The following is a 23,577-nucleotide window of genomic DNA, read 5'->3' on the forward strand; positions in this document are numbered from 1 at the left end:
AACACCCTGACCATAACACACTGACCCCCCCCCTGAACACAACACCCTGACCATAACACCCTGACCCCCCCTCCCTGACCACATGTTGAACACATTAAATACATCTGCAATACACATGATTCCTTCAGTCTAATCTAACAACAGTCTAACCTCCCGTCTCCATAGCAACCCCCCCAACACACCTCCTGCACACAGACACGACACCAGGCAGAGTAAAGAGGACACACACAAACAGGCGGGAGAGACGGTGCATCAGTCAGACTCCATGAAACACAACAACAACCTGCTCCACCTGCTCTGGGAGAAAACACCTGCGTCTCAGGCTGCGACACGTTTCACTTAAATCATCTGCGTCCACGGCGACACACCTGGAGACACGTACTCAGACCTGAACCCTCACCTGGCTGCAGGTATCACAGGAACAAAACCGCACTTTGTGACGTATCACGTTACCTTGACGACACCAAAACATGTTGTGTACAACTGTGGGATCGTGACTTTTGATTTTATAATTTTTATTCCCTTCCTTCACTTCCTGTTTGTAAACAACAACAACAATAATAATAATGTCACATCAGATCTGATGAAAGCAGATTGAGGATTTATCATCATGTCACATCGTTAGCATTAGCATTAGCATTAGCTCCTTTCGTGCTTGTTTATTAACCAATCTTCTTCTACCTTCTTCTTCTTTTTTCCCTATTTCATGGCATTACAACACTATGAACTGTGGGTAATTTCCTCAGACAGAAAGTTTGAATAAAGGGCTCCACGTCTGTGAGAGAAAACAACATGGTAACGCCACTGTGACCACACAGAGAAGAAAAGAGGCGCTTACAACTGCCAGAGGCTGGACTTCTTCTTCTCTGGTAGAGCTGGGTTCTCCTTCGACGCCCTGAGACACACAAGAGTCACATTAAAGGGTTTACATGACAACACCTGTGTGTGTGTGTGTGTGTGTGTGTGTGTGTGTCTGTGTGTCTCACCGGATCATCTCCGTCCATCTGACCGCCTCCTGCAGCTCCATCAGTCTCTCCTTGTACTGGTTCCTCTCCATCAGGACCCGGGCCATCTCCACCCTGGTGAAGCGCTTCCTCTGGGCCGTAGGCACATCGCTCTGAAGATACAACACAACCATGACATCACCGACGCAACACAAGCATGACATCACAGACGCACCACAACCGTCACGCCACTGACGCACTGTCAACACAACACACGGCTCCTGCTACATCAGCTTTCAAGTGAAGGTTCAGGCTAGAATTCCCGCCTTGTGGTCGTCTGCCTCCATCACTCAGACTAGTCTCAGATTACATCCGAGTGTTTTGTGAGGTCACACTGACCTTAACCTTCGACCTTTGAGCACCGAAACCTAATCAGTTCGGACAACCCAAAAACGACATGCCTCCGTCTCCGACTGTCGCCGGCGAGGAGGAATAAAAATGCTTTGACTCACATCGTCCTCATTCTCAGGCTTGACTTTGTGTTTGACCTCTTCCAGCTCTCCTCGGATCCTGCAGGACAGAAAAGAGTTCAGTCCAGGATCTACAGCAGGAGATGAACTGAATCCTGATCCTGATCCTGATCCAGATCCAGATCCAGATCCAGATCCTGATCCACTCACTTCTTCAGTTCCTCCTCCAGCTCTTTGTTCTTCTCCTCCAGTTTGCTCTTGGCCTGATTGACAGCGTCCAGCTCTCCTCGAAGAACCTCCTTCTCACAGGACAGCTCGTCCACCTGAGCGATCAGGTCGTTCTTCACCACGTTCAAAGCGTTTCTGAAACACACACACACACACACACACACACACACACACACAGAGGTAAATACAGGTGAGTCTGATGTCATACCTACATCACACAGAAGGTGGCAGCACTGTCCTGTCAGAGCCAACAGCTGAGAGGATGAAGAGGATGAAGAGGAGGAACTGAGGCTGGTCTCATTAGACTAATTAACAACAACAAACTCCTCAGTCTCACACAACAACGAGCTGCTACAGGATCAACAGCAGAGATTAACTCTGGTGTTTTCAACATGACACGAGTCACAGAGTTTAATGACTTCCTGTGTTTCTGTCTCTGATCTTTACACAACATGAGACAGACACAGTTAAAGGTTTTAGATTTTAAACAATAACACGGCAGCGACAGTGGAGAACGAAGCCACACCCCCTCTGTGTGTGATGTAATCTGAGTTTTTCTGGTCTGTGTTTTGGCAGCAGGTGCATGTTAGAGCAGCGTTCAGGTGAAGGATCCTGGTCGGCCCGTGGACCGTCAAAACGAAGTGTTTGCTTTGATCCGATCAGCTGACGATCGTTTACAGAACCTTTAATAAAGGAAAGTGTTCAGTGATTCTTACTTGGTCTCCATCAGCTGAGAGTTCTCATGGATGAGATGCTCCACCTCCCGACCCATACCTGGAAAACACAGATCATCATCATCATCCTCATCATCATCATCATCCTCATCATCATCAGCTCCACAGTGATCTGATCTACAAACCTACACACTAACACTCTGTGATTCTTACCTAGAAAGTTGTAATCTGAGAGTCGTGCAGAGGAACATTAGAAACAGGTTAAAGAGAGCGAAGGAGACAATGTGAACATGTGCGACCTACAGTAACACTGACTCTCACAGCACAGTGACATCACTCTCATCTATCCTGCACATCGATGAGAAAAGTCACAGAGGGACCGATACACACCAGAGAACTCGTCTGTGAGGAGTTAACGCCCGACAGCCAGAGAAGAGACAGTTCAGAGACACGACAGGGAGAAAGGTGTTTGTAACAGTGGATCATGTGACCAAATGACAGGTAGTGAGGGGGGGGGGGCTTCTCACCCAGCAGGTCAGCTCCGTCGTCGACGTCTCCGATCAGGTCGTTTCCTGCCGACGACAGCTCCTCGAACAGAGAGTCAGTGTTTCTGTCGAACGCCAGGTTCTCCACGCCGCCTTTAGCCGGCGTGCTGGAGGGAAACAGGAAGAGAAGGGAGGGGGGTCATTATAATGAAGCAGGTGTGAGGCTGCAGTGTAATCACGTAGCTTAATATCACCGTCGTAACACATGTGAACACAGCTGTTAACGTTAACACTGTTTTCATTCACATCCAGAGGAACGACAGAATGAAGAGGAAGTCGTAGCAACTGAACATGTTGTGGTTCTGGGGGGGTCACGGAGTCCAGTACCTGGTTCCTCTGCAGCTCTCCAGGTCCATGTCCAGTTCTGGAGTGGACTCTATGATGGCCTGCACCTCAGACTTGTCCAGGTTCTCCGCTCCATCATCTGGTCCAACCAACAGAGACACAGACATTAGATTCACATGAGCAGACAACAGACATCATCAGGGTGTGGTGACCGCAGCTCAGACCTCCACCTGTCGCAGGTGTAGCAGCAGACTCCTGACTGCCCCGCCCACTCTGACCCTGCTGTCCTTCCTGCACCGCTGAGATGTTCTTGTTGCTGTCCGGCTTCCCGCTGTTCCAGTCCAGGTTCTGGTTGAAGTCCGAAGCCCGCTCCTGGAGGGGGGTGTCCACAGACTCCATGGCCACATCTGAAGCAGCTGCAGACCCAGGTGTAGCGGAGGCAGGGCCCCCACCATGACTGGACACAGGACTCACAGTGGTGGAGGCGCCGTCATGAGGAGACAGAGGTGTGGACACGGAGGTGGGGGTGTTGGATTTAGACGTACCGCCCTGAGAGGACATGGGGGTGTTGGACTTGGATCCTCCACCTTTGGAGCCTCTGCGGTTTGTACCAGCCAGTTCATCCTTAAGGTGGAAGGAGAGGAGGAGAAGAGGAGGAGAAGAGGAGAGGAGGAGAAGAGGGAGAGGAGGAGAAGAGGAGGAGAAGAGGAAGAAGAGGAGAAGAGGAGGAGAAGAGGAGGAGAGGAGGAGAAGAGGAGGAGGGGAAGAGGGAGAGGAGGAGAAGAGGAGGAGAAGAGGAAGAAGAGGAGAAGAGGAGGAGAAGAGGGAGAGGAGGAGAAGAGGGAGAGGAGGAGGAGAAGAGGAGAGGAGGAGAAGAGGAAGAAGAGGAGGAGAAGAGGGAGAGGAGGAGGAGAAGAGGAGAAGAAGAGGAGAAGAGGAGGAGAAGAGGAAAAAGAGGAGGAGAAGAGGAGGAGAAGAGGAGAAGAAGAGGGAGAGGAGAAGAAGAGGAGGAGAAGAGGAGAAGAGGAGGAGAAGAGGAGAAGAGGAAGAAGGAGAAGAAGAGGAAGAAGAGGAAGAAGAGGAGGAGAAGAGGGAGAGGAGGAGGAGAAGAGGGAGAGGAGGAGAGAGAAGAGGAGAAGAGGGAGAGGAGGAGGAGAAGAGGAGAAGAGGAGAGGAGGAGAAGAGGAGAAGAGGAGAGGAGGAGAAAAGGAGAAGAGGAGAAGAGGAGAGGAGGAGAAGAGGAGAGGAGAAGAAGAGGAGAAGAGGAGGAGAAGAGAAGAAGAAGAGGAGAAGAGGAGGAGAGGAGGAGAAGAAGAGGAGAAGAGGAGGAGAAGAGGAGGAGAAGAGGAGAAGGGGAAGAGGGAGAGGAGGAGAAGAGGAGAAGAGGGAGAGGAGGAGAAGAGGAGAAGAGGAGGAGAAGAGGGAGAGGAGGAGGAGAAGAGGGAGAGGAGGAGAAGAGGGAGAGGAGGAGAAGAGGAGGAGAAGAGGAGAGGAGGAGAAGAGGGAGAGGAGGAGAAGAGGAGGAGAATAGGAGAAGAAGAGGGAGAGGAGAAGAAGAGGAGGAGAGGAGGAGAAAGAGGAGGAGAAGAGGGAGAGGAGGAGGAGAAGAGGAGAAGAGGAAGAAGAGGAGAAGAAGAGGGGAGGAAGAGGAGAAGAGGGAGAGGAGGAGGAGAAGAGGAGAAGAAGAGGAGAAGAGGGAGAGGAGGAGGAGAAGAGGAGAAGAGGAAGAAGAGGAGAAGAAGAGGGGAGGAAGAGGAGAAGAAGGAGAAGAAGAGGAGAACAGGGAGAGGAGGGAGGAAGACAAAGGATTAAACTTTAATCTTCATCACGTCAACACGACACGTTCTTTTGTGCAGCTGTTCACACGAGACACAACGACATCAAACATTCACCAAGTACGTTTCAAACAGTGACCTCTGCTGGATCAAAGGTGAACAACAACAACAACAACAACAACAACAACAACAACAACATTCCCACCGTCAGCAGGCTGCGACAGGAGCTCAGAGGCCTGCACTACGAAGCCAGTTATCACCTGCTGCAAATGTTCATCCATCATCATGGAAATATTGAACAATGTGAGGATCACTGTTCTAATCAAAGATCTTTATTATTGATCACTTTATTGTAAACTTTTTTCTCCCTGTCAGGATCCTGTAGGAATGACTGTGATTTTTTTCCATGCAGCGATCTGATTGGTCAGTAGGTCTGATCCAGAGCAGGTTAGGAGTTCAGCATCAGTCACCATGGTGATATACCCCGGCAACAAGTTACATCAATGACCTCAAATCCTGCTTCTTAGTCCAGATCTCAGGTTCTGATTCTGTGATTATTTTGTTTATTTCACTTCACTGAAACTCGTCTCGTGGTTTTATAGATGATCCATGTCGTTGGCTCTGAAACTGACTGTTCTCACACCTGTATATTCACCTGGCCCAGGTGACTCTGGTTATCCAGGATCATCAGAGTCAGGCTCAGTGAAGTCAGGTAACCCACAGAGAGCCGGACCAAGCTTCACACACATTCAGGCAACGAGCAACAACAACAACTAAAACCATGTTATAGATGTGAGTAAATCCTCTCGATGAGGATCCAAGTCCTGGTTCAGGCCCATGAGAACTGACGGGTCTCACACTGTAAACACTTGAGTCCAGACACATGCAGCTGTTAGCATCATTTCATTTAATCACACACAGTGACGTCTGCACCGCATCTACACACAGCAGAGCACAGACACTGGGTTAGTCGGGTTCCTTCATGACAGGCCGGTCTACCTGGTCCTGATCGGCCTCCTCATTGGACAGCTTCTCCCGTGACACTTCGCCCTCCGCTCTGATTGGACAGAACTGATCCTTGGACTGGGGAACATTAAAGACCTTTATCATTAACCTGACACAAAGCAGCAGAGTGAGCTGTGTGACGTTCAGGTGTAATGACTCAACACGACTGTTCTCACTAGAACCTTCTGAATGTGTCTGAGAGAACAACACACAGCCCGAGCTCCACAGGTGAACTCACAGCGAGCAGTGATTCCTCAGGTGCAGGGGGAAACCTGAGGCCGGTTGCACAAAACACCTTAAGTTAAGATTTTCCCCTCAAGTCTGAGTTTCCTTAAAATAACTAGAACTCCTGCCTCGCGGTTTTATGCCTCCGCCAAAACACTTTTTGTGGTCTCGAGATATTGTGTTCACAAGGCCAAAACTGGGTTTTGTGAGGTCACCATGACCTTGACCTTTGACTATCGAAGTCTAACCAGTTCATCCCCGAGTCCAAGTGAACGTTTGTGCCAAATTTGAAGAAATGACTAAAACACACGAAGAAGAGACAGCGGCTCACTTCTTTAACGTTACCAGCTTCCCAAAAGAGCTAAAGGCGGCAAATCAACGGTCTCCACGGAAACAGAAGAATTTTACTTTTACTGCTGTAAAATCTCTTTCGCTGCTGCTTCAACTTTATTTTCCTTAACTAAGGAAAACTTTTAAGAGATTCTGTATAACACCCTGAAGTAACTCCCTCAGCTGAGGAGAAATAAAACCTCAAGTGTCATATTTAAGTAGAAAAGTTTTGTGCAACTGGCCCCTGGTCCCTCTGTGAATATGAACCAATCAGACACTGAGGGTGAGCAGCGTCGTGGCCTCTGGCCCCTCCCACCCTGTGTTGTTGTGATCTGGTGACTCCAGTGGTCCAGTCCTATAAATAGCACAGTGGCTGATGGGAAAGAGCATCCACACAGATCCTGTCACCTTGAAAAACAGATGGAGGAGGATGGAGGACCGTGAGGCGTTCACTGACCCCTGTTACACTACAGACTGTTGTTCTCTCTCTGCTCTGACTGTTTCCTTTCACTCCTCCGGTATCCATGCTGCTGTTGCTATAGTAGCACTGAGGAGCCAATGGGGGGAGAGCTTCCTTCCTGTGCTTCTCTCCTGATTTAGTCTCTTCACAAACACTCCAAAACACACACACACACACACACACACACACACACACACACACACACACACACACAGGCTGCTAAAGATTCTGGGCAGCCCTCTCTCTCAATAGAAGTGTACTCTGGCACTGAGCGTCGTAGTTTGTCTCCACGGCCTCTGAAGTGTCCTGACGATGATGTCATCGTCTGATCCGTGGGAAGCGCCACAGGCTGACCTCATACACTAACTTTACACTTTATCACTGCTCTCAGGACGTGTGTGTGTGTGTGTGTGTGTGTGTGTGGTACCTTGAGGCTGGTGTTGGACCGTGGGTGGCTGAGGTTGTTGAACCTCCAGGGTTCAGAGGGCGTGTCCACAGGCTCTCTCTGGAGGTCAGGGGTCACACCATCAGTCCCAGGAAGCTGGAATATGCCCATGGAGATGGGACGCTCCTTCCTGGAGACGAACAGAGGAAGGTGACGTAAAGAGAAAGAAACACAAGTGTTTGGGAAACGGACTCGGCGGTCGAGCTGCTGTTACGTAATGGGAACAGAGAGAACACAATTACCCATGAGTACACGGGAGGTGAACTGTCACCACACACAGGAAGTGAGGGTGAGTCAATCAGCTGACCAACATGCTAGCAGCTCTGTGGAGCTACTCTCACCATTTACTAATTAGCACTAAACACAAAGTGCAGCAGAGGATGATGGGAAATACTTCAGTTTGAGTTCAGGTGTCAACAAAGTGAATTTGTTCATGGGAAATGTGAGTTTGGGCTGAAGCGGTGACACAGACCGACGCTGCACCACGAGCATGTGATCGACAGTGAGCAATGAGCAGAGCTCAGCAGGAAACTCCTCGCTGTATAAACTCCTCATTAGTCCGACAGCACAGGCTGCACTGTGGGATAACAGCTTTGTCTGACACCTGCTTCACTTCTAACTGATTCTACGTTTTATTTACTTTTACTAAATTAAATGAGCAGGTTGTTTCAAAATATTATCAGAATCTCAACATGACCAGATGCAAATTACAATCAAGCTGCAACGGTTTGATAAAAGGTAAATGTTCGTGACGACGCGACCTACAAACCAAACATCATCACTATCACTAAAATCATGACTCCTACCACAACATCTGTCCAAACATCTGTCCCAGTAAGACATGATGCTGATTGTCTTTTTCCAGGAAACAGTTCAGGCGACACACAACACACTGACGGAGGCGAAGTACACAGAGAGATGAAGCTGCCTCCATCACCTCCAGTTATTAAGAGTCAAATGAAGGATTTCACACTGATCTGTTACTGTCACTCTTATTTGATAATAAACACTAATATTCACCAGTATGTCACAATAAAGTCACATGATTTATTAGTGACATGTATGAGCTCCATATATCCCATTTTACATGAACACACCTGACGACAACATCAACAGCACACAACAAGACAATATCAAAAACAGCAACCTACAGAGTCTGCTGTTTAAATCACGACTCAAAACACACGTGTATAAAGCAGCTTTTAATTCCTGATTTAAATTTTAACTTTGTTCCTTTTGGTTTTATTTTCTTTTGTTGCTCCTTTGATCTCATCGTTTTAACACACGAACGACACGTTGCTTCTCTTCTCGGTTTTGTTTTTATGTTTGTACAGAACTTTGTAACTTTGTTTTGAAAAGTGCTGTATAAATAAAGTTATTATTTTTATGACAGAGAGAGAGAGAGAGAGACAGAGAGAGGTTCACTCTGCTGACTCACTGTGCAGCTGCTTTCAAACACTATTCAGAGAGCAGGCAGATTTTACTTTGGCGGGGTTTTATCCTAAAACACACACACTAACTAACTCTAACTAACTCTAACTCACCCTCATATTCAGTCCTGAACAAACTGATAATACTAGACTAATAGTTTGGATGAAACCTTATGAACCATAATAAGTTTTAACAACTTGGCAGCTCACTGCAGGAGATCACATTCAGACCTCCATTAACCAGCAGCTCTGACACTGACACACCAGCCTCCTCTGCCTCAGCAGGTCCACAGCAGCAGCTCCTCTCACTCCACTGACTCCCGAACAGTGTGAGCAGAACAATGGCTGCCACAGAGAAAACAGCAGCCACTGATGAAAAGCTGCAGCCCAACAACACAATGGACACAACCATACTGAGAACAGAGGTCACACACAGGCCACTGATGGTGAGCAGAGAGTCTCTGTCTGATCTGAACTCACACCAACAGTCGCTCAGTGTCAGGTCGCTGTTCCAGGAGAAGATCAGAATCATAACCACTTCACTCGGCCGTAGATACACCTCTCTCTCTCCTGACCTACTTTACCGTCTGCCTGTATCACACCCACATGGCAGCCGCTCGGCCTCCACACACACTCAGACAGGACACACACACACTCTGTACCTGCTGGGCCGGGGGATGGAGGGTAAGGACGGCAGGGCAGGTAAGCTGCCGGTGGACACGGAGTAGTGGACCAGCAGCAGCACCGACAGAGACACCAGCACAGCTGAGTTGATGACCACAGCTCCCCCCACGAAGCCAAACACAAACAGCAGCATACACCCGGGGCTCATGGCCCCCCCAGATCATGGCCCAGTGCCTCGCGAGGACCAGGAGGTTGGGGGGCACAGACGATGAAAGCAGGTGAGGTGGAGGGGGGGGGTCACCGAAGCTCTAGATCAACTCTGTGATACAGGTCAGAGACGCTGCGTCCGTCCAGCTGCAGCTAGAGACCGAGTGCGGGCCAAACACAGAACGGTCTGCCAGCAGAGGTACCAGCAGCAGTCAGCAACAACAGCCAGTAACAACAGTCAGTAACGGTCAGCAGCAGTAATCCTGGAGGCTCCAGCAGCAGCAGCGATTGAGCAAAGCAGAGCAGTGGATCAGACTCTCCTCCTTCGCTCAGATGCAGCTCGGCTGCTGCTGTTCAGTCTAGAACAGTCTGACGCTCTACCTCTCTCTCTCCCCCTCGCTCGCTCTCTCACTCTCACTCTGTGAACCCTCCACCCCTCCCTCTGTCTCTCTCTCTTTTGGATGCTGAGGCAGCTCGTTCCATATGCCTCCTCTCAGGCGACAGCCTATTGGCTGCCAAACAGGCAGACTGATCAATCAAAGAGTGTGTGTGCTGTGGCTGTATGTGTGTGTGTCTGTGTATATGAGAGAGAGAGAGAGAGAGAGAGAGAGAGAGAGAGAGAGAAAGAGAGAGAGAGAGAGAGAGAGACATTGGCAGTGTGTCTGCATTAAAGGAATAGTGAGGGGGAGGGAAACACAGGGGCTGAATGCACAGACATTAAAATGCTGCACAGTACAGAACCACACTGTCACACACTGTCACACACACAGTCAAACACTGTTACACACACTGTCACACACACACACTGTTACACACACTGTCACACACACTGTCACACACACTGTTACACACTGTCACACACACTGTCACACACAGTCAAACACTGTCACACACACACACACTGTTACACACACACTGTTACACACAATGTCACACACAATGTCACACACACTGTTACTTTTTTTTTTACTTTTATTTTATTTTTTATAGTTTTCATTTATAGTTTCTTTAATGTGGCTGCTGGACTGAAAACTTGTCTGTACGTGTGTTTGCTCTGATGAGCTGCAGTGACATTAAACCACAGTTAGAATCTGATGAGATATTCACAGAGATCAAAGGTCAAAGATCCTTTGATCTGAATGTTTCAGGTTCATCGTTGGCAGGACTGAACTGTTCTATGTTTGTGTTGAACTACACCGACACAGTGATTGTGGTGTTGGTGGTCTCACCGTGTTCTGGATGATGTGCCTGTATCTGGCGGTTCTGCTGGTGTCACTGGGTGCTGGTGTTTGGTCCGCTCCAGATGTTCCATGTAGCTGTGGATCATCTGGACAGAACAGGAAGGACATTTATACATGTTTTACAATCTGCGTCAGAGAGCTATGATGATGTTACTGTAGAAATGGTCATGGAGAGCTCCGTCTCAAACGGTCTGGTTACTATGGTAACTCACGCTCACAAACACCTGTGACAGTCAGCTTCACAGTGGATGTTGTGATGTGTCAGTGACAGCTGTTATCTCTTCATTATTATTGAGATGAGCTGCTGTTTGACTCTGAGACGTCTGTCAGTGATGATAATGGAGCACAGGCTCATGTCCAGATGCTACATGCCCTGCTCCATCACTCAGAGGTCAGAGGTCAGCTCTGTACCTCTGAGTTTCCTTCACCAACACAACACAGGACTAAACCTGATTGTTTCTAAACTGAGTCAGGTGTTCATCAGACTGTAAATAAAGATGGACGTCGCCTCCATGACGTCACACACAGGTTTCTGAAGAGAGAGCTGCTCCACCGTCGCCATCTTGGCAGTGTCTGACTCCGCCCCTAACTCCCAGCTGATCCAAAAATGGTCAAAGAGGGGGGGCATATGTGGAGCTGAGCCTTTGTGGCATGCATACACTCACCCACCTGTCACTCAAAGAGGCCACGCCCTCAATGATTCATAACTCTAAGCCTTAATAAAATGGGTGAGTCAACAGGTGAGTTATATGAGCAGTTGTCCTGAAGCAGGAAATCAGCCGTAGAGACCAAAACTAATGATTCACCATCATTTCATTTATACCTCTCTTGTCCTCTGCTGAGGTGTATTTGAACAGTTCTTCAGGAGCCACATTCACAGTTAACAGGTGATGAACTGAACTCAGGTAAGTTGACCTCTCTGTGACCTTTATGACCTCCCAGATTCATGACAGCCTGCACTCACACCTCTCCTCCACTCAGGACTTCACAGGTTGTTTTCACCTCTGAGCCTCGGTGGATTCATGTGTATGTGTGTGTGTGTGTGTGTGTGTGTGTGTGTGTGTGTGTGTGTGTTTCTGAATCACGCCGTACATGCAGGAAGCAGAAAGTTCATCATCATCACTGGTTATCGAGGACATGAATGTGACACTGAATGAATGCAGCTCACCTCGGTGTGTCTCTGGTGAAGAGCATTATACTCCTTTTTGAGCTCAGCCTCTCTCTCCTCAAACCTGCTGACTGAAGAGAGAAAACAGTCAGTCACATGATCAGAGGAGTCACATGATCACACCCAGACTCGCTCTGAATAACCAGCTTCATCCACTTCTTCTGTATGAATTCACTGATGTGATTTAACAAACATTAAATCACTTCATGCGGTGATGGAGTTACTGCAGTTACATCACAGAGTGAAAACACACTCTGTGTAACAGCTCCACCTAGTGGCCAATGTGCACCACATTTGTGTGGCGCAGCAAACTACTGACCCAAGTTTAGTGGTAATCAGACTTGACCTATGTGTGGACGTGACATCACTTCCTCTGTACGAGAACAAGTGTTTCTTTTATCACGTTTGGATTTTCAGTCTAAAAACTCTCAACAACTTGTGATCATGAGAGAACAGAATGCAGATCACACTGACGGCTAAAGAGTAGTTTGAAAAACCATATTTCATGATTTTGCATGGAGAACGCCACCTAGTGGGTTGAGACCAATAATAATAATAATAATAATAATAATAATAATAATAATAATAATAAAGTCTCTGCTGAAAAGCATTACACTCTTTTTTGAGCTCAGCCTCTCTCTCCTCCAACCTTCTGACTGAAGAAAGAAAACAGTTAGTCACATGATCACACCCAGACTCACTCTGAATAACCAGCTTCATCCAGTATTATAATAATAATAATAATAATAATAATAATAATAATAATAATAATGGTGCAATAACAACCCTCATTCTGTGTTTGTACCTTTCCTCCAGAACACTGCACCTGTAGCAGGTTGTGTAGGAGGAGCCAGAGATTCAGTGAGTTTATAAACAGCTGATGGAAAGAGGAACTGGTGGTAAATCAGTGGAGCGTAAACACAGGTGTGTTATAAAGGTGTGTAGAGTAAAAGGAAGTGATGAAACATGAAGAGAGTGAACAAATTAAAAAAATAATATGATATGAGCGTCAAGAGCTGGTTCTGGAGGAAACGTTCAAACATGTTCCTCAATCTTTGATAAATAACTCAAATGATTAATCAATTATCACAATATTTACTAATTACCCCCCCCCCTTCCCCCATGATGCGTGAATGAGTGTGAACATTAAATGGAGTTGACAGCTGAACATTATGAGGTCGGACTGCGTGCGTTCAGATCAGTGACTTCCTGCTGACAGTGAAAACACAATTACACACAAATCAAACACACAAAACAGAGAAACAGGAAGTGTCACATCCAAAGATATAAAAACAAAACTGCTGACACGTCTCAGATTTTTCCCCGAATTGACCGAGGTGTGTAACAGTCACACACTGTCGACGGTGCAGTCATGCACACATCATGAGGGTTGTCTCTGGTCTGCACCGTCTCTTCTTCAGTGGTTCCCAACCTGTGCGCCGCGAAGGTGTCACAAACAGGTCCAATATTCATTTACAGAACCATTTGGGTGAAAAGATGTAATTATGAAACAATAACAATTTTAAATGTTTTAAAACTTTCAGTGTTTTTTTCCCTCATACTAAGGTCTGTCACTTTGATAATCCAATGATAGGAACTTTTACGTTGTCACCGGACCACATCATACACTTGTTTCCTATCTCAGCTTCCTCCGCTTCAGTTCAGTCCCGAGTGTTTGATCTTTTTCATTAAAATACAAAGTGTTCAGGGGCTTGTTGGACCGCCAACATGAGACAGAAAAGATTGAGAACCACTGGTTCCACATGTTCTCCCCTCCACCCTAGTCATCTGGTTTGTTCCGACACGCACGCACGCACGCACGCACGCACGCACGCACGTGTCGATAAAGATCACAGCTCACACTCTGCAGACAAACACCGTTAATGAGGGTCTTTATTCAGTCCATCTGCCCTCTGGCTTATCAGCTGTCACAAGACCTGCACACTGTCCATGTGTTTGTGTGTGTGTGTGTGTGTGTGTGTGTGTGTGTGTGTGTGTGTGTGTGTGTGTGTGTGTGTGTGTGTGATGGACTTACTCTGATCTGCATAGTTTTTAGTCTTCAGCTCCAGATGCCGATTCTGAGACTCCAGTAACACCAGTCGACCCTGGAGGTCCTTCTTCTCTCCCTCCTGAGAGTCTTCTAGAGCGATGTACCTCTGCAGACAGAGACAGAGACAGTCACTCTCAGAGTTAGTGAGTAAACCTGTAAACCTGTAGGTCCAGTGAGGGCTGATGGTTTGTGTTTCTGCCTCAGGACACAGAGACGCCAGGTGTGTGTGTGTGTGTGTGTGAGATCAGCCAGTATCTGAATCACAACCATCACAGTCTACAACATTAAACCTGGCGACAGTGACCAAGAGTCAGAGAGGAGACGTTTGGACTAAATGTTGTTCATGTGTTGGTGCCAGAGAGAAACACACTCTGTCCTCTGATACAGTCATCCAACCGCTCCCTACAACAGGTGCACAGCACCACAGCAACAGTCTGTACACACACACACACACACACACACACACACACACACACACACACACACACACACACACACAGTGTTGATATCAGTGTGAAGGTTTTTTTCCAATCTTCACAGCAGCTGTTGTCACTAACCTCGCTCCTGCTCTCAGGGGATGTTGAGCTCTGTGACTGATTTTACAGCAGAGGAAACACACAGAGGAGTGTGTTCTGAACACAAACACACTGTAAAATGATCATTATGATTAGAATAATATTCTTAATCAGTGCAGCAGCTGATGTCAGTGGACAGAGACAGAGTCAGAGGAGACCTGACCCACTTCACACTGTGAGTTCATGAGTTCAGATGAAACTTTAATGAGCTCTGAGAAAGTGGATCAAATAACAAGAACAGAAACCGAGAAGAACATCGTCAGATAAACTGTGACTGAACCACAGATCCAGAGTTTAACCTTGTTAACTGTAGTGAACCAATGAGTCTCATAAAAACAGATTCAGGGTTTCATACATCACAAACCTAAAGAACCAATCCTGTCACCTTGTGGGGACGGGGGGCGGGGCTAAATACACCTGAAACCTCATCAGTATAGAGAGTGAGAGTTTGCATTAGCACAACTGCTAACACTATGTCAGCCACTGCCAGTTACAAGCTAACAAACAGCATAAACAAATAAAAGATGCTAACTATGCTAACAGTTCTGATCCGTCTGCTAGTCTCTGGTTCTGGTCTCAGACTCCTCCTCTGAGTCTGGGTCTGACTAAGGCTCAAACATGTGGCTGAGTCTCTCTGATGTTTCCTCCTCTCACCATCTTGATGCTCTCTGCTCTTTCACCTGTCCACCTGGAGCCAGCAGGTGGTGGGCGGGGCTTAAGGCCTGATGCAGGTTTGAGCTTCAGACCCAGTTTAATGTGTGAAAACGTGTTAAACTAAACATGATTACAGAGTTTAAAACATGACAGGAGGAACTTTACAACGTTATGTAATATGAGTTACACCCTAGAATTATAATATGAAGAATTATATGTGTGTGTGTGTGTGTGTCATGTATTGATCAGCTGATCAGCTGAGTCAGGCTCGTGCTAACAGGCGGAGAGCTCTCCATGTCTGTAAACATGCAGTCTTGTGATGTGGGTACCGGCTGTGGACGGCGGCCCCGTGGTCGGGCCGGGGGCCCCGTGGTCGGGCCGGGGGCGGGGTGTGGATGTCATTTGTGTGGAGATGAGGATCACCTGGTTCTTCACACACGAGTCACATTGAGACTAAAGGTGAGGAACAGAGGTGTTGGTTCAGGACACTGGTTTAAACACAATCACTCATTGATGGTGGAGGTCTCTCTCTCTCTCTCTCTCTCTCTCCCTGTGGCTCCTCAGCTGTTTCAGAGAGGAGCGTTTGATTTGCCATGAACCACCTCTGAGGTGACAAACAACAAAGGACTGAAGAACTTATTGTGAAGTTTGAGTTAGTTTACATAAATGGCTGCAATGTGTGCACCCCCCCCACACCCCCCGACCTTGAGGGTGGGGGGTGAGGGGGGCCCAGTGAGGTCTGGAAAGTCCCAGGAGCATCTTAAGACCTGAAGTTCTGCTACTAAAGCAGCATTTCCCATGTAAATCTAATAAGAGCATTAACATAGCACTGGGCTGGACTACAGACGGCTGGCTCCTGGGGTGGGGGTGAGGGGGTGCGCTCCTCCTCAGACTTACATCCATTAACCCTTACAGACTCAACACTGTAACAGACTGTAGAGACTGTGTGGATGACGCAGGCCGACGCCCCCTCCTCCACATTCATCAGAACAATCCCAGCATCCTCTCGCCCTGCTGCTCGTCATATGAGGCCTGTGCATGACAGCGCTCCAGAGAATGAGTGTTCCAGCAAGTTAACGTGCACTCTTCCCCCCACACTGCACGGATAAGGCTCCCTTTGTCCCAACACACACACTCTCTCTCTCTCTCACACACACACACACACACACACACACAAAATGACACACTCAACTGACAGAAATCAACTCCTGCTGGTGTGTGTGGTTGGCTCATCTGGGAAAACTGTGGAGTTTTAAGGTCACGACCTCCAGACACACATCATGACAACAGTGAATAATACAGATGCTATGAGAGTCATTTTGATGAGAACATGTTAGAGACTGTAAATCCACTCACTGACAGTCGACACAGCTATGCGAAGCTGTAGTCACAGCAGTGCTTTAAACTACATGCTAACATGCTAACATGCTGATGTTTAGCAGGTATAATCTTCACCGTGTTTTCCATATTACTTTAGCTTGGCCTGGTTAGCATGCTAACATTAGCTAATTAGCACTAAACACAAAGAGCAGCAGAGGCTGATGGGAAAGTCATAAACAGAGAATGTGACAGATAAAGCATGAACCTGATGATGGCGGTAGAGGTCATTAGAGTTCATCCTGAGGGGAACACGAACGTCTGAACCACATTTCAAAGCAACCAACAGCTGTCCACACATTTCACCAAACATCAGATGATCAATGACTCTCAGTGTCTCTGTTCATCCGGTTCATGTTCAGATGTTTTACTTGAGAAGTTAAAACTCTGCTGAGCTGCAGGAAAACACGCGTCTGAACAAGACTTCATGGAGATGTTTCAGTCTGGACCAAAGTTCTGGATCAACCAACTGACCGACCGACACATCCACTGACACTGTTGTGTCCATCTGTCTAATCCTAAACCATCCTCATGATCACATGAGGCAGCGCTACAGAACACTACAGGACCCGACTGTGGCCCGTGTCCTGACAGATTTGATATTAATGATTGATGATGATCGGTCAGCTGGATTCTGTGGAGCAGGTCCTGACTGGACAAAAGAACCGAGGGAGGTTTTCCTCAAGAATTTCCTGCCTTGCCTTTTCCTCCTGTGTTCAGACAAACCACTGAGAGGAGGTTCCTCCTCCTCTGGGCCGGAGGCAGCAGCAGGACTCGGCTCACACTGTGTTTGTTTGGTAAAATAAATCTGACTCTTTGCCTCCAGAGCGACTCGTCGGCCTAATGAGAAGCTTAATAACCCAGGCTGCTTATTTCTCTCCTCTGAGTGGGCAGTTGTTGTGGTACTGGGGGGAAACTACTTAGTTTTATTCACCTTTAATTAACCACAAATTAATTTATAAATGTATCAACAGTTTGGCCCCAGAGTTTCTCTCCAGACACATTACACAGACTGTAATTCACAATCAATTAATTTCAGTCTAGTATTTTACTCTACTGCCACATGTGATTCCATGATAATCAAACAGGTAATGACTCTGTACATGTAAAAACTCAACCAGAGTCAAGAGATGAAAATGAGCAGCAGCTTTAAACTCTCAGGTTCTGTATCAGAACAAAGTTCAACTGCATCGTCTCTATTAAATAAATAAACAAACTAAAACTTCATATCCGAGGAAAAGACTTGACAGTATTGATCTACTATTCATTCAACACGTTTTCAGGAGATCTTAATTAAATTAGATGAAGTATTCAGTGTTAATTCACCTGCATAGAAACACCTGTAGAGGAGACTGTCACCACTTCCTGCCGATCATATCCACCCTTCATTTCCTGGATTCTCCTTCCTGTTCGTTTCACCTCATTCATTTAACTGTGATAATATATTCATGAATCCAAACGAGCAAAAACTGTTCTCCGTCAACTCTACTGTTCTCCATCAGCTCTACTGTTCTCCATCAACTCTACTGTTCTCCATCAACTCTACTGTTCTCCATCAGCTCTACTGTTCTCCATCAGCTCTACTGTTCTCCATCAGCTCTACTGTTCTCCATCAGCTCTACTGTTCTCCGTCAACTCTACTGTTCTCCGTCAGCTCTACTGTTCTCCGTCAACTCTACTGTTCTCCATCAACTCTACTGTTCTCCATCAGCTCTACTGTTCTCCATCAGCTCTACTGTTCTCCATCAGTTCTACTGTTCTCCATCAGCTCTACTGTTCTCCGTCAGCTCTACTGTTCTCCATCAGTTCTACTGTTCTCCATCAGCTCTACTGTTCTCCGTCAACTCTACTGTTCTCCATCAGTTCTACTGTTCTCCATCAGCTCTACTGTTCTCCATCAGCTCTACTGTTCTCCATCAGTTCTACTGTTCTCCATCAGCTCTACTGTTCTCCATCAGTTCTACTGTTCTCCATCAGTTCTACTGTTCTCCATCAGTTCTACTGTTCCCCATCAAAAACTCTTAAATAATAACTGTGATTTTCTTAAATTTTAAGTTAATGGTTGATTTTTCAGTCTGGACTAAAGAAAACAGCATTCATGAGTCTGTGTGTGTGTGTGTGTGTGTGTGTGTGTGTGTGTCTGTCTGTGTGTGTGTGTGTGTGTGTGTGTGTGTGTGTCTGTGTGTGTGTCTGTGTGAGTCTGTGTGTGAGTGTGTGTGTGTGTCTGTGTGTGAGTGTGTCTGTGTGAGTCTGTGTGTGAGTCTGTGTGTGTGAGTCTGTGTGTGAGTGTGTGTGTGCGTGTGTCTGTGTGTGTGTCTGTGTGAGTCTGTGTGTGAGTCTGTCTGTCTGTGTGTGTGTGTGTGTGTGAGTGTGTGTTCAGGGTGATAATCACAGTCCTCCTGCTGTCACTTTCTCTGTATAAGTAACAATCAAATACCAATGAGATAAACTCTTATTGTTACAAGGTGAATTTTTTGGCTGTTTACATTTCACCTCGTGTGCACTGAGCTGATCCTCTGGAGCTGATCATGTGACCTGTGATCTGGAGGGAACCCTCTGTTACCATGCGCCAGTGTGTCTAACAGCTGTGACTGATGCAGCTCAGACATAGTGAACACCTACAGTCGCACAGGTCACACCCTGACTGACGGCACTGAACCTGAGCAACATGTCAGGACAGAAGTAATGAACTCTGCTCTGTGACCTGCTGAGCTCGTCATTCAACATTTACCTGTCGAGCGCTGAGGAGCAGCACAAACTGCAGCTGTCATGACACGTAAATACATTAATAAGATAATTATCCCCAGCTGTGAATCTGCATGAGTGTGTGTGTGTGTGTGTGTGTGTGTGTGCACCATTAGCATTGTGGTGCTACAGAGACGCCCCGACCTACAAATCATATTCTCCAGACGTGAAGGAACAAGAACAAAAATTCACATTGTCATAATTTTTATATTTTTTCAGTGAAAATGAAAAAACGATCACTCCAACTGAAAACACAATATCTGCCAAAATAATCACAATGATTCTTTTTTTCCCTTTTTTTTGCATATTGTGAAGAACTTTTCACAGGTGTTCATATGTTTCATAAATACAGTAAATCATAATTCATGTCAGCAGTAGCAACACCTTACACCAGTCAGAGGTCATTAAGATTAAGGTGAGTGTATGTAAAGACAAAGTGGCTCCTGCAGACCACCTACTCTCTCAACACCTGCAGCTACTATTATTATTATTATTATTATTATTATTATTATTATTAGTCTAATTATTATCATTGTTGGTGTTATTATTGTTAATATCAGTTCTCTTATTGTGTATTCATTGTTATTACTGGTCTTATGCTCTCTCAGAGACCTCCAACTGAGCCAGCGTCAGGAGGGCGAGTCCTTCCCTCCACTGGGACCGGGTGGTCTCTGATGGGGGGACTGCTGTCCTGTCCTGGTCTGTATGGAAGGTGCCTTGAGAAAACTTGTGTATAAATAAAGCTGAGTTGAATTGAATAAAGTGAGCTGAAAAGAACAAAGCATCCATTCACTGCTCAGTTAAACAGCTGTTTAACTTCGACAACAACTGTGACCTCGTGATTCCTGGAGCTGGGAAAAGGACCTGAATCTGGCTCCTGTTCTAACCTGTGGTAAGGTTTCTGTACACAGTCACCGGGACAGGGTGATGGGGACAGGGTGAAGGGGACAGGGTGAAGGGGACAGGGTGAAGGGGACAAAGTGAAGGGGACAGGGTGAAGGGGACAGGGTGATGGGGACAGGGTGAAGGGGACAGGGTGAAGGGGACAGGGTGATGGGGACAGGGTGATGGGGACAGGGTGATGGGGACAGTGTCAAGGAGACAGGGTGAAGGGGACAGGGTGAAGGGGACAGGGTGAAGGGGACAGGGTGATGGGGACAGGGTGATGGGGACAGTGTCAAGGAGACAGGGTGATGGGGACAGGGTGATGGGGACAGGGTGATGGGGACAGGGTGAAGGGGACAGGGTGAAGGGGACAGGGTGAAGGGTGATGGGGACAGTGTCAAGGTGAAGGGGACAAGGTGAAGGGGACAGGGTGAAGGGGACAGGGTGAAGGGGACAGGGTTAGTCTGATGTGAATGTTTCAGACTCTGAAAAAAAACCAACTGCACGCCTGTGTTCTTTTTTGTCATTTGACTTCAGTTTGTTGTGTAGTTGCAGTCTGTGCTTTAAGGTTTTATCGTCTTTTGATAATTCTATGTTTTATCTTACTTTAATGCTTAACCAAAATGACTTTAGTTTGTAATATTTCCTGTGAGAAAATGATTCTTCCTGGTGTGTGTTTTTAACCTTTCCATTTTACAGATGTTTCCTTTTTTATTTACAAACATAGACAAATGAATCACAGATAGGAGAGATGTGATTATCACCTGTATCATCGTCCATCATCACACTGTGACTGAGGCTCCTACAGCTCAGAGTCTCATCACAGCAGAAGTGATTATAAAACATTACACAGCTGCAAGTTTGAACTCAACTGTACAGGTGCAAACATCTGTACAGAGCGACCCACTGTCACATGAGGGACTGTGCAGGACAGAACCAGGACCCGTCAACAAGATTAACACCCAAAACTGAGTCTGACCTCAGACCTGTTGTTGTGCAGAGTCATAACTACAGGAAACATGTTAGTGTCCAGAAATAGACTGTGTGCGTGTGTGTGTGTGTGTGTGTGTGTGTGTGTGTGTGTGTGTGTGTGTGTGTGTGTGTGTGGAGATCAAGTGGTGCCAGTAAATGTCCCATCACCGGTCAAATGACGGGACTCAGGGCTGAGCTTCAGTCAGACTCGGTTTGTGTGGTTCCGTGTATCTGAGGCTGGACCTGATGCTGTGTTCACGTGCAGCTCTGAGATCCACAGTGACATAAACTTTCAGCTACAGGACAGTTTGTTCCTCAGTGTTGTTGATCACATTTTATCAGAAACTATCGATCCGTCTTTTAGGAAACATCCGACCATGAGACTGTGATTGTTTTCACTACATTTCACTTTTAGGAAAAAGCTTTTTTTTTTTTTTTCCTTCCGCTTAAACAGCGGACGTCGGGCCGTTGAAAGCACCGACAACCACTTTATAAAGTGCGGTTCTCCCATAATCTGCTTTGTGGGGGTCCTGTCACTGAGCCGATCCCAACAACAGGTTATATACTTCAGAAAAAAAGTACTACTTGGTGATTGATCAGATTTGATATATGATTGATCAGCATCGGGAATGTGAATTGCCAGATTTTTTTTTTTTTTTTTTTTTAAATTGAGTTCGGCGATAAATCTTTTCGACCCAAGGTCCATAACACGAGCCTTTAATCTATAATCCGGGGTTGTGAGTGAGTTTGGCGGCTGTGTGCTGTTGGACCCACCTCCTCTGCGTGTTTCCTCAGAGCCTTCTCTCGCTCGTACTGGGTCACCAGCTGCTCGTTGTCCTCCTTCAGCAGCTCCAGCTCCACTTCGTGCTCCTGGTTCACCGCGAACACCGAGTCCAAGTTCTCCAGCACGGCGACGACCAGCGGCATCAGCTCCTTCACCACGTCCTCGTCGTATTTCTCTATCAGCCGCTCGAACTCTCGGTAAATCGAACTGGCGAGACCCGAGACCCGGTCCGACATTATGGTAGAGTTACCGGAGTCGTCCTGGTAGAGGACTACGCTGTCCAGCTCCATTTTTTTCCTGCCTCCTCTGGCACTTCTCTCCCAGCTAACGTTAGAGACACGCAGGGCTTCCCGCCGTCCGACTTTAACCGCGAAAACAACCGAGTTTCTAAATCATGTCTGACCGCCGTTCGTCGCTCGGAGAGACGCCGCGCCTCATTAACAGAGCCCGGGTTCTTCAGGCTGGACGGTGGGCTCGGAGCTGCTAGCCTGGAGCTAGCTGCACTGAAAAGTCTTTACTTGGCTCCTGATTAGTTTCCCTGTCCAACAGATGAGCTCCTGCTGCTGCCTTCACGTGCTGTCGGACAGATGGAAACCGTCGGAGTAGTAATCACTAGAGAGACAGAACACAGGAGAAGTCAGAGGTTGAGGCTTTTAAAGCTAACAGAATAATTTCTTCGGACGTGTTGCTGATATAGTTTCTGTTGTGTGACGTTTAAGGGGCGGAGGACAAACCGTATCAACCGATTAAAGCAAAGACAGATCATTTATCTGTAGATTTTTCTTCATTTACAGGCATGAAGAGGATGTTTGTTTCCAATCACTTTATGTTCCGCTGTAATTTATCACATTTAGCACCGTGGTTAATGACTTTTCCTCCTGTCATTCACACATGTGGCTCAAACACAACAGTCGTGTTGCTCTAACGTGCCATTTATCACACAGTTTCAAAACCTAAAGTAGAAAAACATGTAGTTGAACAAACTTTGATATTCTACTGACTCTCGGCACTGGAATTTACCACGTCCCAGGGGTCACGTGAAGATGTCATGTGTCGGTGACGGGACGTCGTGGTGACGTCACATTCTAAGGAGGGCTGGGAGGGAGAATAAAAACTACAACTTCTGTTAGTGATCTATTTATTAGGAACATTTTATAACTAATATGACTTTTCACTCCATAGTTACCTCATATGGAACAATAAAGACATCCGATAAAAAATAACTTTTTTTTTTTTTTTATAATGGCAAATTAACAGTTGGCCAGTTATTAAATCAATTATCATCTTACAATGAATTTCTTGATAATAGTAGTAATAATAATAACAGCATGGAGAATGTGATACATACAGTATCAAACACAAGTGTAAGGAGGTGTCTTTCAAATATATTGGACAGAATTTTTCCAGTTAAACGTGTTAGAAAGATTAAAGCTGGATATTGTTTTTGTGATTTTGTGGTCTAGAAAAAGAGCATTTCCC

The 23,577-nt window shown here is 46.6% G+C and overlaps 1 protein-coding gene across 6 annotated transcripts in view; it reads right to left on the minus strand.

Moving 5' to 3' along the window:
- The window catches only part of spag9b (sperm associated antigen 9b), a 28,605-nt gene extending 5,868 nt beyond the window's left edge, over window positions 1-22,737 (minus strand). The window contains exons 1-14 of one of the 6 annotated variants that reach the window (XM_023422659.2): window positions 22,089-22,737; window positions 14,092-14,212; window positions 12,057-12,127; window positions 10,877-10,974; window positions 7,369-7,516; window positions 5,921-6,004; window positions 3,371-3,770; window positions 3,189-3,285; window positions 2,844-2,968; window positions 2,359-2,416; window positions 1,625-1,777; window positions 1,457-1,514; window positions 987-1,117; window positions 839-895 (exon numbers count right to left, since the gene is read on the minus strand). In XM_023422659.2, the coding sequence (XP_023278427.1) occupies window positions 839-895; window positions 987-1,117; window positions 1,457-1,514; window positions 1,625-1,777; window positions 2,359-2,416; window positions 2,844-2,968; window positions 3,189-3,285; window positions 3,371-3,770; window positions 5,921-6,004; window positions 7,369-7,516; window positions 10,877-10,974; window positions 12,057-12,127; window positions 14,092-14,212; window positions 22,089-22,388 (1,901 nt within the window). In that variant the 5' untranslated portion in view covers window positions 22,389-22,737. The remainder of the gene's footprint in view (window positions 1-838; window positions 896-986; window positions 1,118-1,456; window positions 1,515-1,624; window positions 1,778-2,358; window positions 2,417-2,843; window positions 2,969-3,188; window positions 3,286-3,370; window positions 3,771-5,920; window positions 6,005-7,368; window positions 7,517-10,876; window positions 10,975-12,056; window positions 12,128-14,091; window positions 14,213-22,088) is intronic. The other 5 variants (XM_023422660.2, XM_087178324.1, XM_023422657.2 and 2 more) reach the window with 5 other exon arrangements.
- Between the last annotated feature and the right edge of the window lie 840 nt (window positions 22,738-23,577).

The sequence above is a fragment of the Seriola lalandi genome, unplaced genomic scaffold (genome assembly GCF_002814215.2).
Source record: "Seriola lalandi dorsalis isolate HSWRI2012SDOR001 ecotype SW California unplaced genomic scaffold, Sedor1 jcf7180002054683, whole genome shotgun sequence".
NCBI classification, from domain to species: domain Eukaryota; kingdom Metazoa; phylum Chordata; class Actinopteri; order Carangiformes; family Carangidae; genus Seriola; species Seriola lalandi.